Below are 24,425 nucleotides of genomic sequence, written 5' to 3'. Positions count from 1 at the left end.
CAATAAAATCTATCCAATATTAATTTGCACAGAGACTTGTCAAATGCTCACATATATAAATTCAGGAAATAAGGAAAGTTACATGTGGGCTCTGTTTCACTGACTTCACAGCACAGCTACAGATAAAACATTCTTTTCATTTTTGAGATGTTCATTCCTGAAGGACAAACATTTCCCCCCATTTCCTTCATCAATTCTGCAAGCTTTGCAAGTGATATTTTCTTTTTTTTCTTAGGATAGGAACCACCAAGGCTTTTCCCCCCCATAACTTTTATATCCACACAATACTTGATTTGAGAACTGTCAAGTGTAATGTAAAAATGCATAATATAAAGATGTGTATAATATAAAGATGTGTATAATATAAAAAACATTTGAAGGAGTTTCATTGACAGATCATCCATTGCTACTGGGAGAAAGCAAAGGAGAATGTCTTAGCGCAGTCAGGGTAAATCTGAAGGGCCTGGAATCAAAAAATCAAAATTATCTCAACTGAAAAGCATCAGTGAGTGATGGAATCTTGCAGGTTGCTGTCATAAGTGATCAGAACAATTTCAAATAAAAATGCAGGCCCAGCAGTGAGCAGAGGAGAACAATGAGAGCATTGTTGAGGCTCCATGATGACAGATTTCCAAACTGAAACACTCATAAATAACTTACACAACCCCAGCGCTCAGTAAATGTCACAGCAAAAGGGTCTCATGTATTCCTGAGATGGTAAAAAGGGAAAACATCTGCAAGGGCAGGGAATATTCTGAAAGCAGAAATTGTAATAATGCCAACAATGCCATCCCTGATCCCTTTGTGACATGCAGTGAAACTGAGAAACATCCAGCAGGAGCTCAGAGGGTAAAAAGGGGTAAAAAACCCTTTCAGCAGCTCCAGCTCCCAGCAAAGGGAGGAGAAAGTTGGGAAAGTACTGGAAAATCAGCAGAGAACCTTGTGCTGATTTTGATTTCATAGTGGGGGTAGTTCCACGTGAGCATGGCTGTAGTAGGGGAAGGAGAAATCTCTTTAGGGAGAACAAGGCAGATTTCCAGCACGTGGGTGCTCAATTTTAACTCTGCAAGAAATGTGAGCTAGGGGTAAGACCAGAGGGTTTCTACATCTTTATATCCAGGTTGCTTGGTGGCAATTATCTTTTGTGACATTAAACTCTGCATCTGTGGGGTCTCCTCATTCATTCCATGATGCACAAGAAGGGGAGCAATAAAAGAAAATGTTCATTGCCCTCATTAAAATAGAAACACTTGCAGTTCTGCAATAAAATACTTTAAAATACTTTTTTAAATTTTAAAATACATATTTCAACATTCATGATTTAAGGCTTTAACCAATTTTCTAACCAGATCTGTTTTCTAAGGAATTGCAACACTTCTTACCACAACATAATGAGCAAACAGCCTCATTTTGCTCCCAACAGGGTAAACAGGTTAATTAGCCCAGTCAGTAATTAGCTAAATGTTCTCTCCTGTAAGTAAAGCAGTTGTTACAAATTAATATCTGTGGGAAATGGATTTGTAGTGTTTCAGGGCCTGATAGAAGGCTTACACAGTGTGTATTTGTATGTAAAATTTGAGATAAGAAATGCTGATTTAGAAATAATATGGAGTAAGACAGATATTGGTGAGGGAGAAATGGAGTTAGAAAAAAGTTTCAAAAGATGGCTTTGTAAATAAGATTGGATACTTTAGAGAAATAAAACTATGAAATATGCATTTTAGTAAGATTTATGAGGAGTAGTTTTAGATTATTAGTTTTAAGGCATCTATAATATGGTGTGGCAAAAAGCTGATACCCAAGAAATGCTTGTAGTGTTTTGTAATTAAAAATAGTTAACTTCTGATTGTGATAGTGTGAATTATAACATCTGCATTGTCTCACCCTTCTCATGAGACAGAAAATGGAATAAAGGATTTTAAAATGCCTCTCAGCTGCCCCATCTCTGGGTCAGAAAAAAGTATTGCCTGACAAATATCCATCCAAATATTGCTTGACAAATATCCATCCAAATGTTGCCTGACAAATATCCATCCTAAAGATTGTCTGAAAAATATCCATCCAAATATTGCCTGAAAAATATCCATCCTAATATTGCCTGACAAATATCCTAAATACTGCCTGACAAATATCCATCCAAATATTGCCTGACAAATATCCATCCAAATATTGCCTGACAAATATCCATCCAAACATTGTCCGACAAATATCCATCCTAAATATTGCCTGAAAAATATCCATCCAAATATTGCTTGAAAAATATGCATCCAAAATAGTGCCTGACAAATATCCATCCTAAATATTGCCTGACAAATATCCATGCAAATATTGCGTGAAAAATACCCATCCTAAATATTGCCTGACAAATATCCATCCTAAACATTGTCTGACAAATATCCATCCTAAATTCTGTCTGACAAATATCCATCCTAAATATTGCCTGACAAATATCCATCCCAAAGAGCTCTGGAGTGTCCCTTGCTGGTGCCAGAAGAAGTCTGGCCCCAGAAGAGCTCTCAGTGCTCTCCCAGTGCCCTGAGCTCTGACAGGGATATTTGACATTCCAGCACAGCTCCTGCAGGACCAGAATAAGACAGAGGGGGAATCATACAAGGAAAAATTGGCCCAGAATAAAAATAGATTGGTTTCCTGCTGTGAGCATCCCAAAATTCCTGAACAATTGCCTGCAGGAAGCTTCTCTGGCACGTGGCCTGGGCAGGACAGTTCTGGTAGGGAAACTTGGCTGCTTGCATGTCTGGCCTCTGCAGCTTCTACAGCAGAGAAACGAAGGAATGACTGAGTCCAAATGAAAATTACCCCAATCTCCAAACATTCAGATCAGCAGCTTCTCCTGAGTCCTCCTGGATGGCTTCAGGCTGTACTGGCATTCTTCTAAAATTCCTAATTCATTCATTTTGTGCTTTAAGAGTTACAGACAGCTCAAGGAGGAGAATGCTGACAAAAGAAAAACACAATGCCAGCAAATTCAATTCTATCTGTGCTGAAAGTCTGAACCTCCAGTCATTCTGACACGGAGCAGGATGAAATCCTAAATTACCTTATTACAAAACAAACCCTCGCACAATAAACCAACACAGAGACAACTACAATGAAATCATAATTGGATTTGTCATTTCAAAGCATCAGCATCAGATTTCCACATAATGCAGGGTGACATATTCTTATGCTAATAAATAAAGTTAGCAAAGTAAACAAAGGCTGTGTTTCTACTGTAAGGAAATCTGTGAGCCAATGGAGCAACCTTTTCAGCACACAAGAAATTCAATCCCCAAACCACATGAAAAGTGATCTCTCTGGGAATAGCACAGCTGCTAAAATCCAAGGCACTTTTTATTAAATCATCAAGTCTGTTTATGCAAAATGAGGCTCTCTTAAAATGACCTCCAAGAGGAAATGATTTGCTAAGGAAAAATTGATCCCTGCATTGAATTTATCTGTGTGGATGTACGTTTTTATTGTTTTTACATGGCAGTGTTTCCTGAAGTGGAGATGAGGAGAAAATAAGAGGAAAAGTGAAACAAAAAAGCTGCATTTAACAGTTTAAACTCTCCACCATCAAGGTTTCAGCTACTGCTCTTCAACAGGGTAGATCCAACTGCTGTTATTTTTAGAAACACCCAACTTCAGAGCTTCAACTTTGGAAGAGAAAATGCACATTGAGAGTCCTTCAAAACTTGTCAGATGTGCCCAGAGAGCCCAGAGGGAAAAAAAAGGATCACTGGAGAAGAATTATTGTGCAAGTTCTCCAGAAATTGCCCCATTATTGTTTGATGGTTCTTTGGAAGGAGGATGAGGACAGTGAAAGAAACAAAAAGAATTTTCTGCAAGCACTTCCTCAAGGTACAGAGGGTGAAATAAACTCATGGCACTCCAAGCACTTCAAACCATGAGGCAAAAACCCTCTGAATCTCCCTGCTGAGAGATCCCAGAGAAAACTTCTGGAAGTTGCACTCCACAGCCAGAAAAAACTCGCCAGAGGGAAATTTGGAAAGCCACAGGAGAGGGAAACAATGCAAGAGCTGCCCCAGAGAGCCAAGAAACAGCTGGGAACTCTGAGGTGACTCAGGACTGGCAGCACCAGCAGCAAAATGAACAATCTGCTCAAGAAAGAAATGGTAAGAAGCAATTTTTTCCCTTCAATTGTTCATTATTTGTCTGTTTTGTATCACAAACTTGAAATTTTGACAGTTTTGCCTGTTTGGAAAGACATGAAGCTGCAGAAGGCTAAAGGGATATTTATTCAATTTCAGACATCAGAAAGGATTTCTTAAATAATACCAACCTCATTTCTTCCTACAAAGCTGAAAGATAATGACAGTATTTTCGTGATAAGGATTTTTGTGATTTTTTCAGCAATGTCTTGGTCAGTCTCTGCTTGTAATCTTCAGCTGATGGCAACATTTATGTGGTGATAAAAAGAATAGCATGCTAAGAGGTGATGCCAAAGAAATTTAGAAAACAGCTAAAAAAAAAAGATTATGAGGGAAAAAGAACTTTTAGCTGAAGTGGGAACAGATTCCAAGAATCAAAGAAAATGTTAAAAAGTTCCCCAAAATTGACCTAGAAATATAAAAATAATAGAAAGCACAAACTCAGCCTTACCTTGGCTGAACAGGCTGTGCACTTATCAAATGCCAGGCTGACTGGAAGAACATTATCAAATCTGGATAAAAATCCTCGGATCTAGAGGATGAAAAGACAAAAATTACATTACTATTTCCAAAATTCAACATGAACTGGACATGTACATTCCAGAAAAATAACATCTACCATGTTCTAACAGTCATTCCCAGTAAAACCTGTAGTGAATTTATACTGAGCACATATTACTGCCCTTTCCCGTGCACATAATGGCACAATAAATGCAGCATTACTTTGCCAGAAATAGAGGCACAGCACCATCTGCAGTTGGACTTTCCTGACTGCAAAGTTCCATGAAAAATAAAAAATCATGGTGTGACAGCTTAAAGTGATATTTTTTCTCCATCTCTATAACCTAGAGTCTGAACATTCAATTGCTGTGCATTCCTCAATTATGATGTTAATATGATATTGATGGGCAATTTTAAAATTCCAGGCCACTATTTCTGTTAACAGAGGGAGCTCTGACAACACTTTGCAGCAGGGCTCGATCACTTCAGTTGTGAACTCTTTGGAGTATTGATCATCCTTTTTATTCTGTTTATTATAAAGACTAGATGTCACCAGGAACAGAACTTCAGTAACTCTGCAATATTAATAATAATACCTCAAATGTGAAATTTTGAAATGGAATTTTTGAAAAACTCTTTAACACATTTGAAAGTGGAATTTGGGTTGAGATGAAGAAAAAAGTGCTGTATGGTATCAAAACAATGTGAAAACTTTGTGATAACAATAATAAATAAATAAAATCAGCCAATTCACGTAATTGGGAGTTGGCTGATTTGTTTGAAAACTCTGAAGAGATTCAAAAAGTGGACTTAAAGATGCTCATATTGGCAGCTGTGATGGAGAAAAGAAAATTCAGAAATTGCTTTATTCACATGATTTCTGCTCCAAATTCCTGCTCCCAACAAATTCCTGCTCAGTATGTAGCAAGAATTTTGTGTCCATGAGCAGCACAAACACAATGCCAGGAACACCCTGCCTGGGCTGTGTGATGGGTTAATATTATTGATATTTATTTTTTAATAAACATGGAGAGTCAGTCCTCTGGGAAATAGAATCAGCATTTTTTAAGGAGACAACGTCAATGATGATCAGTTCCCAGCTCTTCAATAAAAGGTTTTACCACCAATGATTTACCTGGTGAGGAACAAGCCCAAGAGAAGTGGGTGGCTCATTCATTCTGTCATCACTGCTGCTGGCCACAGCATAACCACTGCCAAAAACACAACAGGGGAAATTAGAGCAACACAGCACACTCAGAATTTCCAGGCAGCTTCCAGACATTTTGCTACAGCTCAGAATGAGTCCAGGAATCTCTGTGGAAAGTCTGTTTCATAGGACTCAAGACTCAGCATGATAAATATATATAAAAATCAGTCTGAGACTCATCTGCAACTCCTAAGTCATTTCTTCTCTCCCAGGTTTTAAAGAGAGGAAACAAGTCTCATGTTCAGGGTGCAGAATTCCAGAGTAATTTCTGTGTCACACTCACTGAGTTTTAAATAAGATTTGCAAGGGCTTATCTCAAAGCCCTTCATGTGCCTGCTACACCTTACAGCATCTCCTCATCGCAGGGAAAGAAAAAGAAAAGGAAAGGGGGAAAATAAAAGGAAAGGGGGAAAAGGAAAAGGAAAGGGGGAAAAGGAAAAGGAAAGGGGGAAAAGGAAAAGGGGGAGAAAAAGGAAAGGGGGAAAAAAGGAAAAGGACAGCAAATCCAAGATTACTAATATGCTAATAGCAACATTTTCTTCTTTTGAAAGATTCCTAATACCTTTCTGAGGTTAAATTCAGAGAGACAAGAAAAACTTAAGACTTGTTGAAGCAGTTCCCTCCAACACTGCACATTGCATTAATTTACAGACATCACCCCTGACAGAATTGTCCTTCTTGAGGTGTAATTCCCCCTCCTCACTACAGATTTTGTTAGATTGGTGTGATTTCCCAGAGAACAGCAATGGCTCACCCTTCTGGATGCTGCAGCACAGAAACCATGAGCTCCACTGCCAGGGCTCCAGCCACCATGGCCAGCCCAGGCCTGCTGACCGTGCACTGCTGGTCCAGAGTCCGATCCCTGGTGGACTACAAACACAGACACCCCTGAAGGGAGGGCAGAATAACTCCAAAGGAACCAGCTGCCCTGTGCAAAACACCTCTAGTGCGGTCAAATTCACATCTGTGACCTTCCAAATAAAAATCTGCTATTTCTTTACCTCATGTGCATCAACATGGCGCACATCCCTTGAGGAAACACCATTAAAAATTCAAATAACAATTCAAATTGCAACAAAAGAGAAATATACAATATATAATATACAATATATAATATATAATATATACTCTATATATACTCATATATATGTATATATGTTCTACTCACATCCCCTGGTGCCACAACACCATTGCAGAAGTAGCAGATCCCTTTAGGAAACACCATTAATAATTCAAATAAAACTTCAAATTGCAACAAAAGAGAGATAATATATACTATATAATATATATATTATATAATATATATAATATATATAATATATATAATATATAATATATAATATATAATATATAATATATAATATATAATATATAATATATAATATATAATATATAATGTATAATATATAATATATTAATCGTTTGCATAAAGTTCTACTCGCATCCCCTGGTGCCATAACACCATTGCAGAAGTAGCAGATCCCTTAAGGAAATGCCATTAAAAATTCAAATAAAAATTCAAGTTGCAACAAAAGACAGACTTATAATATATAACAGAGAGATATATAATCACCATTTGCATTAAGTTCTACTCACATCCCCTGGTGCCATAACACCATTGCAGAAGTAGCAGATCCCTTTAGGAAACGCCATTAAGAATTCAATGAAAAATTCAAATTGCAACAAAAGACAGACTTATAATATATAACAGAGAGATATATAATATAGAATATAGAATAATATGGAATATATAATATATAATCACTGTTTGCATAAGGTTCTACTCACATCCCCTGGTGCCACAACATCGTTGCAGAAGTAGCAGCCCAGTTTGTAGCCAGGGATATTTGAGAACAGTGAGGATCCCAGCAGATCAGAAGGAGCAGAGGTGTTGCTGAAATGTGAATCACCAGCACATTCTTGCTGTTTTGGTTTCTTCAGGCCGTGTCTCATAACAACAAAAGTGTCAAATCCCAAGGCAGCATTGATGACCAACTATGAACAATAAAGAGAGAACAACAGATTTTAAGTGAGCCAAAAAGGGAGGGGAAGAAAAAAGCAGCCTTGAGGTTTTTATTCACTATAAATGCCAAAAAACCCACAGGCTGCAGATGGATGAGCAACCCATTAACTGCATATTTACCACCTTAGCCATAAACAACAGAGCTTCTGAAAGGTGCAGAATTCCAGCTGTCAAGCCCTTAGAAAAAAACCAAAACCAAAATAAAAGTCTCTTTCAGAAAGTCACAAGGCCTTGTCCTTTTCTGTGCCTTTCAGGGCAATCTGATCTGAATGAATAACTCCCTCTAGTTGTTACACAAACTTGTGACAAAAAAAAAAGAAGCAACAGCAGCTTCAAGCAATGAAATACCATCTGTTATCCAAAGCAATTTCTGCTCAGTAAGGAAAGCAATTAATGATTACTTATGGGCTTCATCTGCATCTGCTTAGTCACATGGGGAGCAGGAGCAGCTGTGCTGCACAATTCCTGTGTCCTCATTTCCCCTCTCTCTCCACTTTGTGGCAAGTGCACAGAGGAATTTGGAGCACAAATATCAACACAATAATGACTGCAGCCAGTGAAATATAAAGGAAGATGCACTGCTTCCTCTGCACCTCCTGTTGGTAGAAATTCTGCTGCAGCACTTCCTTGTCTTCCATTCTTCCAGCCAGGAATTATTTAAAAGAAGAACTCTGAGGGAAGCTCTGTCAAAAATTAGTCATCTTAATTAACAAGCTTTGAGTCTCATCATCGTTCTCAGTATTTCCAATTATTTTTGCATATTGTTTCAGCCTTGGAGTAGTTTGTTTTTCCTCAGTCCTGAAGTGGAACCCTGCTGTTGAATGTGTGCAATTAAAAGATTGCATCTTCTCACTGCATCTACCTGTAAAACCTGAATAAAGTGTTCCACTACCAAAATATGAGTAAGAGCTGCTATTAGCAGAAATTACTGATATTGTTAAACAATTTCAACTGCAATCAACTGTTTCTTCTCAGTTTACAGGTAACTATTCCATTCTAACTGATCGAGCATTAATTAAAAAAAAAAACATCTGGTTTTGATAAAGAGACAATGGAAAAGTACAAGAGACAAATGAAAAAGTATCTTTTGGCAAGGATACATTTTAACAAGTTCCAGTGCTCAGCAGGAGCAGAGATTTAATATCTGACATGAGGATTTAGCATTTGAGGGGTTGGTTTGTCTGAGGTGTTTGTTTTGGGGAAGGACTGCAGGAATGGCAAAGATCCCCAAGGCACTTGAATGGTGGAGTGGGGAAAAGAACTCTTGGCTACTCACAGACCTGGTGGTGTGCATTTCACACAAATCATCTCTCACCACCTTCTTTATTTTCATTTTGAGACCTTTGGGACCAAACTCTGCAGTAATTGAGATCAGCAGGTGCCACACAAACTCACATTTGGAGCAGAGCTCTCATTGGGTGTTTACCAACATAAAATATTGAGCATTTGTTTGGACACCTGGAGATTTCCCTGCTGTTTTTTCAGTGACAGAGTTCCATCTCCTCAGATCTAAGGGATGTTATCAAATCAACCAATTGTGATACAGACACACTGCACCACGGAGTAACAGAGAAATGTCACCAAAAGTTTCAAAATTTATCCTCAAAATTATACAAGTGCTGCAAGGAAAATGTAGAGGGGCACTGCTGGCTAAGAAAACATGGGAGGGAAGTTTTGGAGATCATAAAATCATTCTTTCCTGACTGATTAATATAAAATATGCACATAAAACTGCATATATTGCTTGAAATTCCCAACCATACCATGTGGAAGAGTAGGCTGGCCCTGGCACTTCCCAGCTTCAAACTTTGAAATTTTGAAACTGAAGTTTTGAAAAACTCTTAACACAGTTGAAAGTAGAGTTTGGGTTGAGTTGAAGAAAAAAGTTCTGGATGGTACCAAAACAACACAAAGATTTTGTGGTAATAGTAATAAAAAGTGATAATTAAAATCAGCCAGCTCCCATAATAATTGGGAATTGGCTGATTTGAATTGTTTTAAAACTCTCAAGAGATTTAAAAAGTGGACTTCAAGATGCTCATACTGGCAGCTCTGAGAGAGAACAGAAAGGTCAGAAATTGCTTTATTCATATAATTTCTGCTCCAAATTTCTGCTCAGTATGTAACAGGATTTTTGTGTCCATGAGCAGCACAAACAAGTGCCAGGAACACCCTGCCTGGGCTGTGTGATGGGTTAATATTATTGATATTTATTTTTAAGCAAACATGGAGAGTCAGTCCTCTGGGGAATAGAATCAGATTTTTTATAAGGAGATAATAAGCTTTGCAAATTTGCTCATTTTGTCATTCCTGTGCTGTTTTCAAACAACTAAAACAGAAAGAAAGACCACAGGTGCAAGAAAGGCCAGGAGCCTTAAGGAGGAGCTGATGAATTATCAATTTACACACACTTACACCTGAGGCTGTGACTCAGTGAAGCCCTCACTGAATCTCTCCACTGGCAAAGGGAAGCTCATTTAAGCTATAAAGAAAGAAATCCATTGCTCAGGGTCAGAAATGTAAAAGAAAGGAATTAAAATAAAATAAGAAATAAATAATAATAAAATAAAATAAAATACTTAAAATAAAGGGAGAATGAAAGGGAAGGAAATGAGTGGCTTGGTGGGACACCTTCCTCTTGCTGGCTGCAATGAGAGCAGGAAAGGGGAAAAAGGAGAAGGGAAAAGGGAAGGGGAAGGAAAGGAAATTTCAAGGAAATTTCAAGGAAATTTCAAGAAAAGGAAATTTCAAGAAAAGGAAATTTCAAGGAAAGGAAAGGAAATTTCAAGGAAAGGAAATGGAAATGGAAATGGAAATGGAAAGGAAAGGAAAGGAAAGGAAAGGAAAGGAAAGGAAAGGAAAGGAAAGGAAAGGAAGTGAATGGATTGGCAGCACACCTTCCTCTTGCTGGCTGCAATGAGAGCAGGAAAGGGAAAAGGGAAGGGAAAAAGGGAAAGGGAAAGGAAAGGGGAAAGTAAGGGGAAAAAGGAAAGGGGGGAAAAGGAAATGAATGGATTGGCAGCACACCTGCAATGAGAGCAGGCAGCCAGCAGCTCTCCCAGGTGTCCATCAGCAGGAACACCACATCTGGCCATTGATGGGGAAGGAAAGGGAAAAAGGAAAGGGAAAAAAAGGAAAGGGGGAAAAAAAGGAAAGGAAAAAAAAAAAAGAAAGGAAAAAAAAAGGAAAGAAAATGAAAAGAAAGGGAGAAAGGCAATGAATGGCTTGTGGCCCACCTTCCTCTTGCTGGCTGCGATGAGAGCTGGCAGCCAGCGGCTCTCCCTGGTGTCCATCAGCAGGAACACCACGTCGTGGCTCTCGATGAGCTCCTCCAGCTGTGCCACGTCCTTCTGAGCCTGGGCCATGGTCACCTCTGAGAAGTTCACGGGGTGGCCTGGCATGGGGATGCTCATGTTGTAACCCTCAGAGCTCTGGAGAGAGGCAGAGAGAAAATCAGTAGTTCAGAGGGTGACCTTGTGATTAAAGAGGTGTGAAATTCAGCACAGAGCACAGAACAAATTCAATTCCCCTTGTCAGAATGCAGAACCTCTCTGTGGTACAGTGCTGGGGTTTCTCACTCTGGATTTAGGCAGAACACACTCAAAGTCTTAGCAGGATTAGTAAATCACTACAAGAACAGAGTGGAGCTGCTCCTGATCCCAGGGGTTACAAACAGCACCCCAATGCCAAGCAGCCATATTTACACATGATTATGATCAGTGATTGAAAATTGTGTCCTGATTCTCTTTCCAGCCCCTTCCCACATGATTTTAACAGGCTGCAGTTTGTATTTCTGCTGCTAAATCCTGCCTCAGTCACAGCCACGTGCAGCACCACACACACTGCTCCTCATTTTCAGCTCCTCAGGAGGAGAACAGCCTTGGATGATTTCCCTGTAATTCCCAAGCCATGTGGGAATCTGAGACAGCAAAAAGCACTCCTGAGACTTGTCACTGCAGAGCTGCAGGATTTGTTCCTGTGGCAGAAACATTTCCCTCTTCCAGCCCATTACTTGGGCAGGACACACTGAGAGCAAATACTGAGCCCAAGAAGCATCTACACAGTGCATGGACAATGCAAACAATTCATTCACTCCTTCGGAAATGTGGCAGCACAAGCTGCCAGAATCTGCTGGAAGGGAAGGGAAGGGAAGGATGGAGCCCTCATTTATGTCACAGAAGGACAAGCCTTGCCAAAGCCTCCCTGTTTGGCACTGCAGGAAAAATTAGGAACCAAAATACAAAAACTGAATGAACCAAGCATAAAATTCCATGGGAAGAGAGGAGAGGAAGGTTGGTGGAATGTGCTTTGGCACAGACCAATTAATGATCAGCACAACTCATAAATCCAGGTGAGACAAATGACCAAAAGGATGAACACACATAAATAACAGACAGAAAAAACAGACAGAAAACACAGACAGAAATCACCCTGAGGATAAAAAGAACCAGGCCCATCTAGCAGCTTGGAGAAATGACTGTGGGTAACAGCTGCATTAACCATACCAAAGGATCCACCTCTTTTCCCCCTCTGTACCATCACCAGAGACATCAGGACATTTTTGGGCAGGCTTTAATTCCAGTGTCATTATCTCCTCCAAAATTCCTGGTAGGAATACAGAACTTAATCCATGTTGTGTATGAATAAAGTGTTCATGGATAACCCATCAAGCCTGTGCTGCTGAAATGCTGATTGATTAGATCAGCTCAATTCACACTGCTGGTGACTTAGGAAGGCAATTATTTGTTTAATAAATTAAAACAAATAAGATGGAATTAACTGCACCACAAAATGGTCAATGTGGTTTGTAAATACTAAAATCCTACCAGAATTCAAAAAAAAAAGCTCAATCCAGGCATTGTAGCTGTAGGAATACAGACAAGCCTGGCAACTCCAACAATTTTATTTGAATAACTGTCCCTCAAAACAAAGACAGCAGTCACCAGCCAAAGTGGCTGAGGTGCATTTGGCAGCCAAACAATGGCAAAAAGAGCTCAAAGAGCACATTGGCATTATTTTAAAGAGGAGTAAGTGTCTATACATATCCCCAAAGAAAGACCTTGCTCATTCCACAGAGTCCCAAAATCTCAGGAATCTAAGAAAAGTTTTAAAATGCCCCCAAATTATCCAAAATATTTAGTTAGCATCTCATAAAATATTAGAATGACATTTAAAAAAGGGGACTGTATGTTGTTCTCTCTGCTGGCTGTTAAAAACCAAGCTATAGCTTCTAATATAGAAAATCAATTTAGAGAAGATTGCAAATTTGGGGTATGAAAAATAATAGGAAATCTCAAAAATACATTTGTTTCTTCCCTCAGGACCTGCTCCCAGAGCAGACAATTAATAAATCTGACCTGGTGTTACTCAAAGCTCCTTAGGACATCCTAGACAAGAAAAAAATTCACTTCACTATCAACAAGCTAAAAATTTACTTAATGATCCTTAATTATATTTCATTACTACAAATATTTACTGTCACCCTGCTCTTCTAAAGTTCTCCTACGCCTTCTGATGTTTACATTTTTGTATTGGAGTTTCTCATGCACTTTTCATGTAAATAATGATTGGTTTGCATTACTTTCTGGAAGAGGAGAGTATTGATGGACTGTTGGTTTGACCAGTGTGGTTGGAGAGGTGGCAATTTCATCCTCCAATCCACGGTCACTTTTGGAATTCTATAAATATTGAGGTCCAGAAATAAACTAGATTTATTTGCCTTGGACATCTCAGCGTGTGAGTGCCATTCATTTTGTGTCATATTGTGACAATTTACCTCAACAAAGTTACCAGGAAGAGAAATTTGAAGTAAAATATTTCAGTAGCTAACTGAAATACTTTAGTAACCACCTGAAATATTTCAGTAACCAACTGAAATATTTCATAAAACCCTACGTAGTGTTTTTAACGTTTAACTACTACAACCCGGAATAGCAATTTAAAGTCACTTTTTTTCTTATTTTTTTTCCTTTCCCCCAGTGACAGCAACATGGAAATAATGATTTTACCACTCCTGGGAAGATTTTCTGCAGCCTTTCTGCTGCTGCCAGAGCCTTGGGCTTGCCCCCACTCAGGCAATCCTCGAACTCGTAGAGCGGCTGCCGCACGGGGTTGGAGTAGGAGATCTTTGCATTGTCCACAAAAGTGATTTTCCTCACCCCCCAGCCCTAAAGGAGAATAAAAGTTAATAAAGATAAGTACAACAGCCTTGGGAAATGTTTTTGTGTAATGTCATACACTCAACGTTGAGTTTTGTTCGCTTTTTTTAAGCTACAAAAGTTTTTGTAGTTTTTTGAAGTGACTGAAATAAGGGGACAGAAAATTTGCTTGCTAAATATCTATATATAATAAATATATAAATTTTATATAAATATATATATAAATAATGTGTTTTTTAAATGCTAAATACAGCACTTAACAGAAATCCCTCAAACCCTACTGAATTCACTGGAATGGGGTGAACACCCCTGAAAGGAATTACCAGCACAGTTATTTCAAGTGCTTCACTATGAATTTGGTCTTTGTAGCTTGGTAATTTGTTCCAGAATTTCTTTTTTTAATATAAATTCAGAATATTCTGCCAAGGTTCCCTTACTTTCTCATGTCAGCAGCTATTGAGAGGTGCCCTTACTATTATAATTATATATATATGTACATAGTATAATAAATATAATATAATATAATATGATATAATATAATAATAATATAATAATATATAATATAATAATATATATAATATATATAATATAATATATATAATATATATAATATAATATATATAATATAATATAATATAATATAATATAATATAATATAATATAATATAATATAATATAATATAATATAATATAATATAATATAATATATATTTTGTCAGCAGCAATTGAATTATTTATTTCCATTAGGTACAGATCTCTTCCCTGCAATTTCTAATATAACTCATGTGCATTCTGTATATTCTGATGCAGAGAATGCAATTTGGATCTGATGTGTCATGGCAGCTGGACAAAAGAATTAAATTAATTTAGATTTTATGAGAAGCAGGAGATGATTTGTGAGAGGAAGGATTCACCATCAAGGTCCTTGCCACGCTGCAGCCCAGGGTGCCAGCTCCCAGCAGCAGACACTTGGCAGCCACAATCTTCTCCAGATCCAGAGTAGGCACCAACCTCCAGCACATCAACTTCAAATTCAGATCCACGGATGATTCTGCCAACCTGTGCCATGGAATACATAACAACAACTTCTGAACCCTCCTGTGCTTCTCCAACAAAGGAATCACTCGTATTTCAGCTGAATTAGTTATTTTTTAACAATTTTTTTTAAAGGCAAGAATTCAGCAGTATAATAAATAGGTAATATGAAAAACAGACAAGGGCTTCTGAAAATGTAACAATCTAAAACGAAAATTTCAGTAATAAAATTAATGCAAATATGAAAATAAAAATGGTGTCTCAGCCAAGATTCTTGTTAAGCTGAGTGCTAAGACAGATAATTTGTCCATAAATTTTTGGGTTTTTTTAAAACTACCTGGTTTCCTGTATCCAGTTACACCTGTCCTTAAACTGAAATATTCCACTTGTGCCTAAAGCATCTTTGTGGAAGTTTGAGAAAGTAAATGAAGTAGGAAATCTGTGTTCAAGCAAGGGGCAGATTTTTATATCCATCAGAGCACAGGGTGTTAAAGCCCTCACCAAGGCACACCACCACAGGTCTCAGATTCCTGCAACTTTCATTCCCTCACACATCATAAATAAAATCTTTTCAGCATCCACAAAATTCTTTGTCCAACAAGGATTTAAATCGCAATTGTCAAGGTGGCATTTTACCAACACCTCTTTGGGAAGCTCTTAGATAATTTAACCAAGTAAAGAAGGTCAAGAAACCTAAAGAATTAACAACCCTGAGATGAACTTTATTGAATATCTGTGAATACTCTGAGAATTTCCATAAATGCTTCATAAAAATGGCTTTGCTTGATGGGCTGAACCTGAACCATCAGACCAAGAGGTTTTTCCAAGGCAAGGACACAGATGCAGACACTCTGTAACCTCATTCTTTTCAATCCATTGCCCAAACAAAATGATAAAAATTATTAAAGTCACATTTCCTGAGCTCCTTCCTGTCCCACTCTGACAAACCCCAAAGGACAAACTTTACCCCATGCTCATTTTCATGAACACCCTGCAGGTTATGGAATTCAATGAAATTCCACAGGCCTGTAACAATCTGACCTACATTTCACTCAATTTTAAATAAACGCACTCAGAATTCTCAGCTAGAGCCCAAAATTGCCAAGATTTCTGCTGCAGGCAGTGCACTGCATACCCAGTTTTTGGGTATGAAGACAAATTCTAAATATGTGCTCTGTGAAGGTCCTTCCCTCCAAAAGAAAGTCCAAACATTATCCAGTGGATGTTTTACTGCATATTCTTCCCTATTTCACATTTCAACTTGCTATGGATTAAAGTAAAGAAAACTGTGGGAATTTAAAAGATAAAAACCAAACCTTTTTGGATCCATGCATTCACTGAGATTCACCATCCTTGGCCCCATGCTTCCCTTTTGGTTCTTCTCCCATCCAACAGCTTTTGGACAATCTGTTTGAAATATTGAAAACACAAAAAAAATTAAAAACCCAAACAAAACAAACAAACAAGTAAGTAGAAAGGAAAGGAAAGGAGGAAGGAAGGAAGGAAAGGAAAGAAAGAAGGAAAGGAAAGGAAAGGAAAGGAAAGGAAAGGAAAGGAAAGGAAAGGAAAGGAAAGGAAAGGAAAGGAAAGGAAAGGAAAGGAAAGGAAAGGAAAGGAAAGGAAAGGAAAGGAAAGGAAAGGAAAGGAAAGGAAAGGAAAGGAAAGGAAAGGAAAGGAAAGGAAAGGAAAGGAAAGGAAAGGAAAGGAAAGGAAAGGAAAGGAAAGGAAAGGAAACCTTAATATCCTAGGACATAAAAAAATAAATTTTTTTGGACTTAACCCTGTTGGAAAAAACCTTATTTTAAACCTGCCAGTAAATAACCTGTAGTTTAATCTGCTCTCAGGTGTCCCCTGTGCTGCTTTTGCCTGTTCAGCTTCAAACCCAGCACAGAGCTGGCATCATTCCCCATCAGATCTTTAATGCCAAGCTCAGTAAATTCATAATTCAGTCAATTTTACTAATTTCAGTCATCATTTCATGGTCCCTAGACCCCATCTGCAAATTCAGTGGAGAATTATGTACCTTAATTATATAGAATGAAATAATTTGCAACAAGGACATCTGAAGCATTCAGAACTTTTGGCCTGAGGTAGAGAAAATTTGTGGTGCTGTCCTGTACCTAGAAATTAAATCTGAGATTATGTTTTAATATTTTAAGTTTACTGCTTTAAAATACACCTGGATGTGTCACTATGGGATTAAAGGAACACTCCCATTCTGGGGCAGATTTTTATAATTTTAGAAATTCACCAGAAATTTTGATCCCATAAATTCACTATCATGTTTTTCCTACCTGAGGGACTGTATACAAATTCAACAAGAAAAAATGAGACAAACAGGTGTTTTATTTCGTTTTCTACGCCACCAGCAGGATTTTTCTTAGTTTTCAATTAGAAACACAATTACAGGAGGAACAAATTAAAGAGAGAGCATTCTCTCTTCTTTCTTTGTTGAAAAAGGAACCACTTCCTTTAGAGATATTTAACAGAAATTGAAACAATTTCAAATCCATTTGAAACAACTTAGCATAAATAACAATTTTGTAGCAGTAATTTATTTTGCCATGTCAGCAGTGATTAAGAAGGCGAAAAAAAAGGGGAAAATATAGTTTTTAATGGCTTACCTGGGCCCAGGGGTGCCTGTGGCAGTTTGATTTCAAAGATGATGCTGTGGGTGATGTCCCTCACCCCTTGCATGGTCCTGTCTCTGAAGCAGAGCACCTCAAGCCTCTGCAGAGCACTGCCCCTGCCAGCCAGATAAAAGAGAAATAGAGACAGACATGCAACTTTTTTAATGGAAAAGGGATTTGTTTTAGCACCATTTCACACAGGTTTAGTCCTTTGCAGGTTCTGAATGAGCCTTTTTGTCTTGGTACTGACAGTGTTGTCTTTATTAGGTACAGAAAGAGAAATAATTCCTGAAGTGTCAGAAAATGACTGGTTTGGTGTGACACAGCTCCAAAGCATTGCCACTGTCAGCCTGTCCTTGCATTCATCCAGCACTGGACAAACTGCAGATTCAGAGGAATAAAAAGCAGAAAAGTACCAGAGCAAACATCAGGTGACATGCTGGGACTTTGCTGCAGCACCAAGATTCTCTGAGTTCTCAATATATATCCTTTTTCCTCCTTATGATTCAAACCCCCAAACAAAAAATGAGAATTCTAGTGCCTAAACCCTTCTCAACCCCAAGACTGTGTAAATGTAACACAGGAAGAAAACCTACTAATATCAATTTTTTAAAGTGTAAGTCTGCTATTACTTGATACTAATTAATTATTTAAATTCACAGGGTATTTTAAATAAGATTTGACACAGCTGGATGGTACTGGCAGGGTGTGAGGCTGGCATTCCCAGGCAAATGCTTCCATTTTAGGATTGTAGGAATTTGTGACTGACAGAAGGAAAAACCAGAATAATGCACAAAATCAGAATCACTCCAAGTGAATATCAAGGGAAAAAAGAAAATCTCAGGTGGGTGATATGAGTGAAACACCATGGAGAAAATTATCTCATTTCATATCAAGCAATATTGATATTAGTGAAATACCATGGAGAAAATTATCTCATTTCACATCAACCAATAAATAATCTTGGTGGGAAAGAATAAAACAGGTACCATTTGTGGGCTGCCAGGATCAGGAAGTTTCTCAGTGGCCATCCTGGATACTGGGATAAATTACAAGGATCATAAACTCCAACTGTCACCTGCAAATGAAATTATTCAATTGAGAACTCCTCCATCCACAGTCAGGCAAAGGGTATTTGGCATTTTTATTTAAAACTTCTGGCCTACAGACACATTTTGCATATTTATAAATATTTAATCCATGGTCACACCAGGTTTTCTTCAAGCTTTTGCCACAGCTTTGAGATTTCTTCAGTTTGGCCTCTTCAGGGACACTGGATGTTCCCTGCAGTAAATGCATTTTTATTACTTTAAAAACACATTTAGGAGGGAAGCCCAGCAACTGAAGCCTTGCTCCAAACCCAAAATTCTGCACTGATTTTGGGATGATCAAAAAGTGACAGGGCACAGGCCAGCAAGAGAACAAATCAAAGGGAAAACAGCACAAAAATCACTTTACAGCCACCCTCAGGACACAACCACCATGCCCAGCTCAGTATGAAAGCCTCAAACCATTCACAGATTAAACATTTAATTACATAAAATTATATAAAATTCTCATTACCTTTTCTCCTTGGTCTTGAAAGAAGCCATCCCACTTTTTCAGCAGGGATATCACGACAGAATTATCATGATACTTGATTAAAAAATAAGGCAGGGCTGTCACCCCCTCCTCCTGGCAGAGGTCATCATAGGCTTTCTGAAGGGCTTGGATCTGAAAGTGCAAACCCAACTGAACCAAGAGTTTTAACAATTCTGCACTGTAATATGGAAGAAACTAAAATTTTTTAAATTTTTTTCCGAAAAACTAAAAAAATAAGTTCCTTTTCTTGTCTAAACATGCATTTTATTAATAATTTTGTAATTTTAATGAGCTGGCTCACTCAAGGGATGCCCCTTTATAAAGGTTTTTTAAATGAGTTTCAAAACCAAAGCTGTATCCACAACTACATATTAATATTCATTTTTATATACAGCTTAACATATATATCTCAAAAATAAATATAAAATATATAGCTTAGCATAATGATCTCTTCAAGAACTGTTTGCCATATCTGCACCTAAACTGAGATAATTTAAACAAATCATGGAACAAAAGGTAAATACAAAAACATAGAAATAAAAAAGTGAAGTTTTTAAAATAAATTAGTCTCCAATTAATTCAGGATGTGATGACAAAAATATTGAGTTTTAAAGCTCACAGGAGTTGTCAGTAGTGCAGAATTCACAATCTTTAGGATTTTGAGTACCTGATTTAGTGAGAACCTGTCCCCAAGACAGACAGGCTTCTGTGTGATCTCAATTCCATCAGGGAAGCAGAGAGCAGGGTAGCAAAACCAGTAATAGAAATGATACTTCTTTAAATCCTAGGGGAAAAAAGTAAAAAGTATAATTAGGTAATAAAGAGACATATCAAAATAAATTATGTAATACTAATTAAAATTAATGGTTTTTTATTTTAACCATGGGAAGCACAGGGGTCTTCACCTCACAATGATTTTAGAAAATCATAAAAATACTACAAGACTTCCATTCTCTGTATATGTTTTAATTTAAGATGTAAACAATGTGTGTACAATCCTTCAGGCTTTGTTAGCAGGAGCATTTAGTAAAGTTTTCAATTAATTAAACATGAAACAGCTGCTCTACTTCTACTGATATCTGTAAGGCCATCAGGTAATCTTATAAATTTTTAGAAAATAATATAAAATATATTAATGCAGCATTATTATGAATAGAAAATATATTAATATTCCTAAAAAGAAACTATTTCACTACTTCCACTACAAGTAGGAGACACAAATTATCTGTACTCACTGCAAATGTCAGCAGCAGGAACCTGTTCAGGAGCATTGGGTTCTCCAGGGCAGCTCCAGATTTGATTGATTCCCAGATCTGCCATGGATTGTGGGAAGAATCCAAGGAGGAAGAAAAAGGGCAGAGAAACACCAAGAGAAAATGAGAACAGCTGCAAAAATCTATAATTCTTAAAGTTTGGAGATAAACATTCAGTGATTTTTTTTAAACTGAATTTATTCATACAACTATCTGCGTTAAAAGGATTTTAAAGGTCAGACAACAGGGAATTACAAGGCCACAGGAATGCAAAAAATTCCTAGTTTGGAGTGAAGATATGCATGAAAACTTTGTTACTCAAGGTAAGTAATTGAAGAATCAAGGACAGGTCAAACTAAAGCATCTTAAATTTGACTTTCACCTCTCCCCAGGCCATGACATTGAATTAATTGCTGACAGAGCAGGCAGACCAGCCCCTCTCACCCATCTTTTTCTGGCTTTATCTCAGGTTTCTTGCTCCTGTGGAGCTTCCCCATCTCTCTGTCACACAGATAAATTGCATTAATCTGAGGTTTAAACCAGGCACTGCTGGGTTTTGGGTACGAACACAAATTTTAAATATGTGCTCTACAGAATTCAAGTCCCTGGCAGCTCCAAGAGCATTGCGGAGCTTAAAATGTGTGGAGTTCTCCATGTAGAATTAGTTATCATTAATTAAATTAAATCTTTTGTAGAGAACAGTAAAAAGCAAACACCAAACTCTTCCTTCCAGAATAAGCTAAATCTTGAGGCTACCCAGGACTGGAGTATCCCTAAATTTGGGGCAGAGTGTGAAGCACTTCAAGGGGTAGAAAGGATTTGAAAACACTCAGTGAGTTGATTTTAAATCTCACCTCATTTGCTTCCTTGTCCAGAAGTGCTTTCTTGTCACAGGATTTGAAAGTCTCAAAAGTGTTGGTGTTATACAACGTTCCAAAAGCAGGACAGCAACGTGCTGGTATTGAAGCATTCCTGGGAAAAAGAAGGAATATTTTAAATTCAGCCAGAAGGAGTTAATTTTTTGTGACTCAAAGCAGTCCCTCCACTGCTTTAAAGTTCATTATTAATTTATTCAGGAAAATTGCCTTTCCTGACCTTAAAATGTACTAATACAGGACAAAGATCATTGAAAATTGGTCTAAAAAGGATGGTGACTGTGAGAACAAAAAACTTTGGTAAAAAGATTTTTTACCAAAGGGAAATAAACTCCACTCCTGAAGAGTTTATTCTTATGTAGAGTTATTGATTCTCATGTAGAATAATTGATTCTCATGCAGAGTTACTTATTCTCATGTAGAATTATTTATTCTTATGTAGAATTATTTACTCTCATGTAGAGTTATTTATTCTCATGCAGAATTATTGATTCTCATGTAGAATTATTGATTCTCATGTAGTTACTGATTCTCATGCAGAATTACTTATTCTCATGCAGAATTATTTACTCTCATGTAGAATTATTTACTCTCATGTAGAGTTATTGATTCTCATGTAGAGTTATTGATTCTCATGTAGAATTATTGATTCTCATGTAGTTATTGATTCTCATGTAGTTATTGATTCTCATGCAGAATTACTTATTCTCATGTAGAATTATCTATTCTCATGTAGAGTTATCTATTCTCACATAGAGTTTCTCTAACTAATATATCAATTTTATGTCAGGAAAGTGTCTCCACACACAAATGAAGGCAAACCCCAGCCTGTACTTACATATCAAAGGCACTGAACTCCAGTGTCAAGCGAGCTGGCAAACCCAAAGGATCACCTGGACAAAAAAGCAGCAACAAAGCTCCTTTTAAACAAAAACATTGGGGTTGCTTCTGTTTTTTGTTGATGTAAATTACAGTGAAACATACAAAACTCCCAGCCACTCTTGGTAGTGTTTCAGAAACATCTGAAATGTGCCAGAGGAGCAGAATAGGCTGAGAGGAGAGGCAGGAATTGGCAGGGCTGGGTGTAATTGGCAGGGCCTGGTGGAATTGGCAGAGCTGGGTGGAACTGGTAGGGCCTGGTGGAACTGGCAGAGCTTGGTGGAACTGGCAGGGCCAGATGGAACTGGCAGAGCCTGGTGGAATTGGCAGGGCCTGGTGGAACTGGCAGAGCCCGGTGGAATTGGCAGGGCCAGGTGGAACTGGCAGGGCCTGGTGGAACTGGCAGAGCCTGGCGGTCGGTGGGTGCTCACCGTTGTAGTAGTAGCCCTTGATGAGCTTGGGGGTCTCGTCCAGCCGGTACTGGTTGAGTTTCCTCTGGGTCAGCTCGTGCCAGAAGCCCGCGTCCAGCGCGCTGCTGAACGGAGCGAACTGCAGCGGCACCGAACCGGCACGGCCCGGCATGGCACGGCACGGGGCTGCTGCGGCCATGGCCCGGGGGGAGCGCGGCCCTGCGAACAGAGACACTGAGGGGTGGGCACCGGGACACCGGCACCGAACACGGCACAGCCACACGGGAATGGCACCGGGACATCGGCACCGGGACAGCCACACGGGAACGGGACCGGACACGGACACAGCGGGCACGGCACGGCACGGCACGGGGCTGCTGCGGCCATGGCCCAGCGGGAACGCGGCCCTGCGAACTGAGACACTGAGGGGTGGGCACCGGGACCGGGACAGCCACATGGGAACGGGACCGAGCACGGACACGGCACAGCCACACGGGAACGGGACTGAACAGGGGCACGGACACGGCAGAGGGACACCGGCACCGGACACGGCACAGCCACATGGTACCCGGACCAGCACCGGCCCTGCACAGCGACATGGACGGACAGAGGTTCAACACGGGAACGGGACCGGACAGGGACACGGGAACGGCACAGCCACACGGTACCGGGACTGGCCCCGAACGTGGCCATGGCACTGTCCCTGTACACAGACACAGGAACGGCACAGCCACACGGCACCGGGCCCGAACACAGACATGGGTCCATCCCCGCACAGCCACACGGCACCGGGACCCGCACAGTGACACGGACTGACAGAGGACCTACACAAGCACCGGCACCGGGACCGAACATGGACATGGCACCGGCACCGGGACCGAACACGGACATGGCACCATCCCCGCACACCGACACGGCCCCGGCCCGGCCCGGGGCAGCCCCCGCCTCCTGTACGCCTGACTGCAGCCCCGGGAGCCGGTGAGGCCCGGGCACACCGACCGCGGGCTGCAAGGGGCAGAGCAGGCACCGTGCCGGGGCTGTGACCCGGCAGTGGCAGTGCCGGGGGCTGTGCCGGTGCCGTGTAGGCTCTCTGGACCCGTGGCGGTCCATCCCCGCTCGCCCTTACCGGCTGCGCCGCTCGCTCCGCACTTCCGGCATGCCCGGCCGGCGCACAGCGGTGATGTTACCGCGGCGGAGCGTGTGACGGGCGGGCGGCGCGGGGTGATGGCGTGAGGGCCACGCTGGGCGGGCCGGTCCCGGTCCGCATCCTCATTCTCATCCCGATCTCCATCCCCATACCGATCCCGGTCCCGATCCCGACGGGATGCGGCGGTGCCCGCCCGCCCTCGGTAGCATCCCCCGCCTCGGGGCAGTCGGGCTGACCCGCGTCTCGCAGCGCTCGGAGCCGTCCGTGTGTCCGCTACCGTATGATGTTCCTACTTCCCCGGCACGCAGCAGAGCCCTCAAAAAATTTAATAATTTACTATAATTCCATTTTAGACGGCGGGAAAATGTCCAAAGGTGCTCCTGCACTGCTGTTTCCCCTCCTGTCGGCGGCGTTTGGTGCCGGTGTGGAAGAGCTCGGTGGAATTCCCGGCTGGCCGCGGCATCCCGGGCTCGCTGCTGCCCCGCCAGGTGTCCCTGCTGTCCCTCGGAGAGCTCCGAGAGCTGTAAACCAGCACATCTCAAACCCAGCGCACC

General features: G+C 40.0%; 1 protein-coding gene across 1 annotated transcript in view; it reads right to left on the bottom strand.

Moving 5' to 3' along the window:
* ATG7 (autophagy related 7) overlaps nt 1-23,883 on the bottom strand; it is a 94,414-nt gene extending 70,531 nt beyond the window's left edge. Inside the window, exons 1-17 of the mRNA XM_059480052.1 lie at nt 23,851-23,883; nt 22,746-22,943; nt 22,274-22,328; nt 21,415-21,532; nt 20,543-20,620; nt 19,975-20,091; nt 19,290-19,439; nt 18,716-18,804; nt 17,721-17,842; nt 16,413-16,503; nt 14,976-15,120; nt 13,912-14,070; nt 11,140-11,334; nt 7,669-7,875; nt 6,635-6,750; nt 5,809-5,884; nt 4,624-4,704 (exon numbers count right to left, since the gene is read on the bottom strand). Coding sequence (XP_059336035.1) covers nt 4,624-4,704; nt 5,809-5,884; nt 6,635-6,750; nt 7,669-7,875; nt 11,140-11,334; nt 13,912-14,070; nt 14,976-15,120; nt 16,413-16,503; nt 17,721-17,842; nt 18,716-18,804; nt 19,290-19,439; nt 19,975-20,091; nt 20,543-20,620; nt 21,415-21,532; nt 22,274-22,328; nt 22,746-22,923 — 1,977 coding nt within the window. The 5' untranslated portion in view covers nt 22,924-22,943; nt 23,851-23,883. The remainder of the gene's footprint in view (nt 1-4,623; nt 4,705-5,808; nt 5,885-6,634; nt 6,751-7,668; nt 7,876-11,139; nt 11,335-13,911; nt 14,071-14,975; nt 15,121-16,412; nt 16,504-17,720; nt 17,843-18,715; nt 18,805-19,289; nt 19,440-19,974; nt 20,092-20,542; nt 20,621-21,414; nt 21,533-22,273; nt 22,329-22,745; nt 22,944-23,850) is intronic.
* Between the last annotated feature and the right edge of the window lie 542 nt (nt 23,884-24,425).

The sequence above is a fragment of the Ammospiza nelsoni genome, chromosome 11 (assembly GCF_027579445.1).
Source record: "Ammospiza nelsoni isolate bAmmNel1 chromosome 11, bAmmNel1.pri, whole genome shotgun sequence".
NCBI lineage: Eukaryota > Metazoa > Chordata > Aves > Passeriformes > Passerellidae > Ammospiza > Ammospiza nelsoni.
The sequence above is the reverse complement of the archived record's forward strand: the minus strand, read 5'-3'. Positions and strand labels throughout refer to the sequence as shown.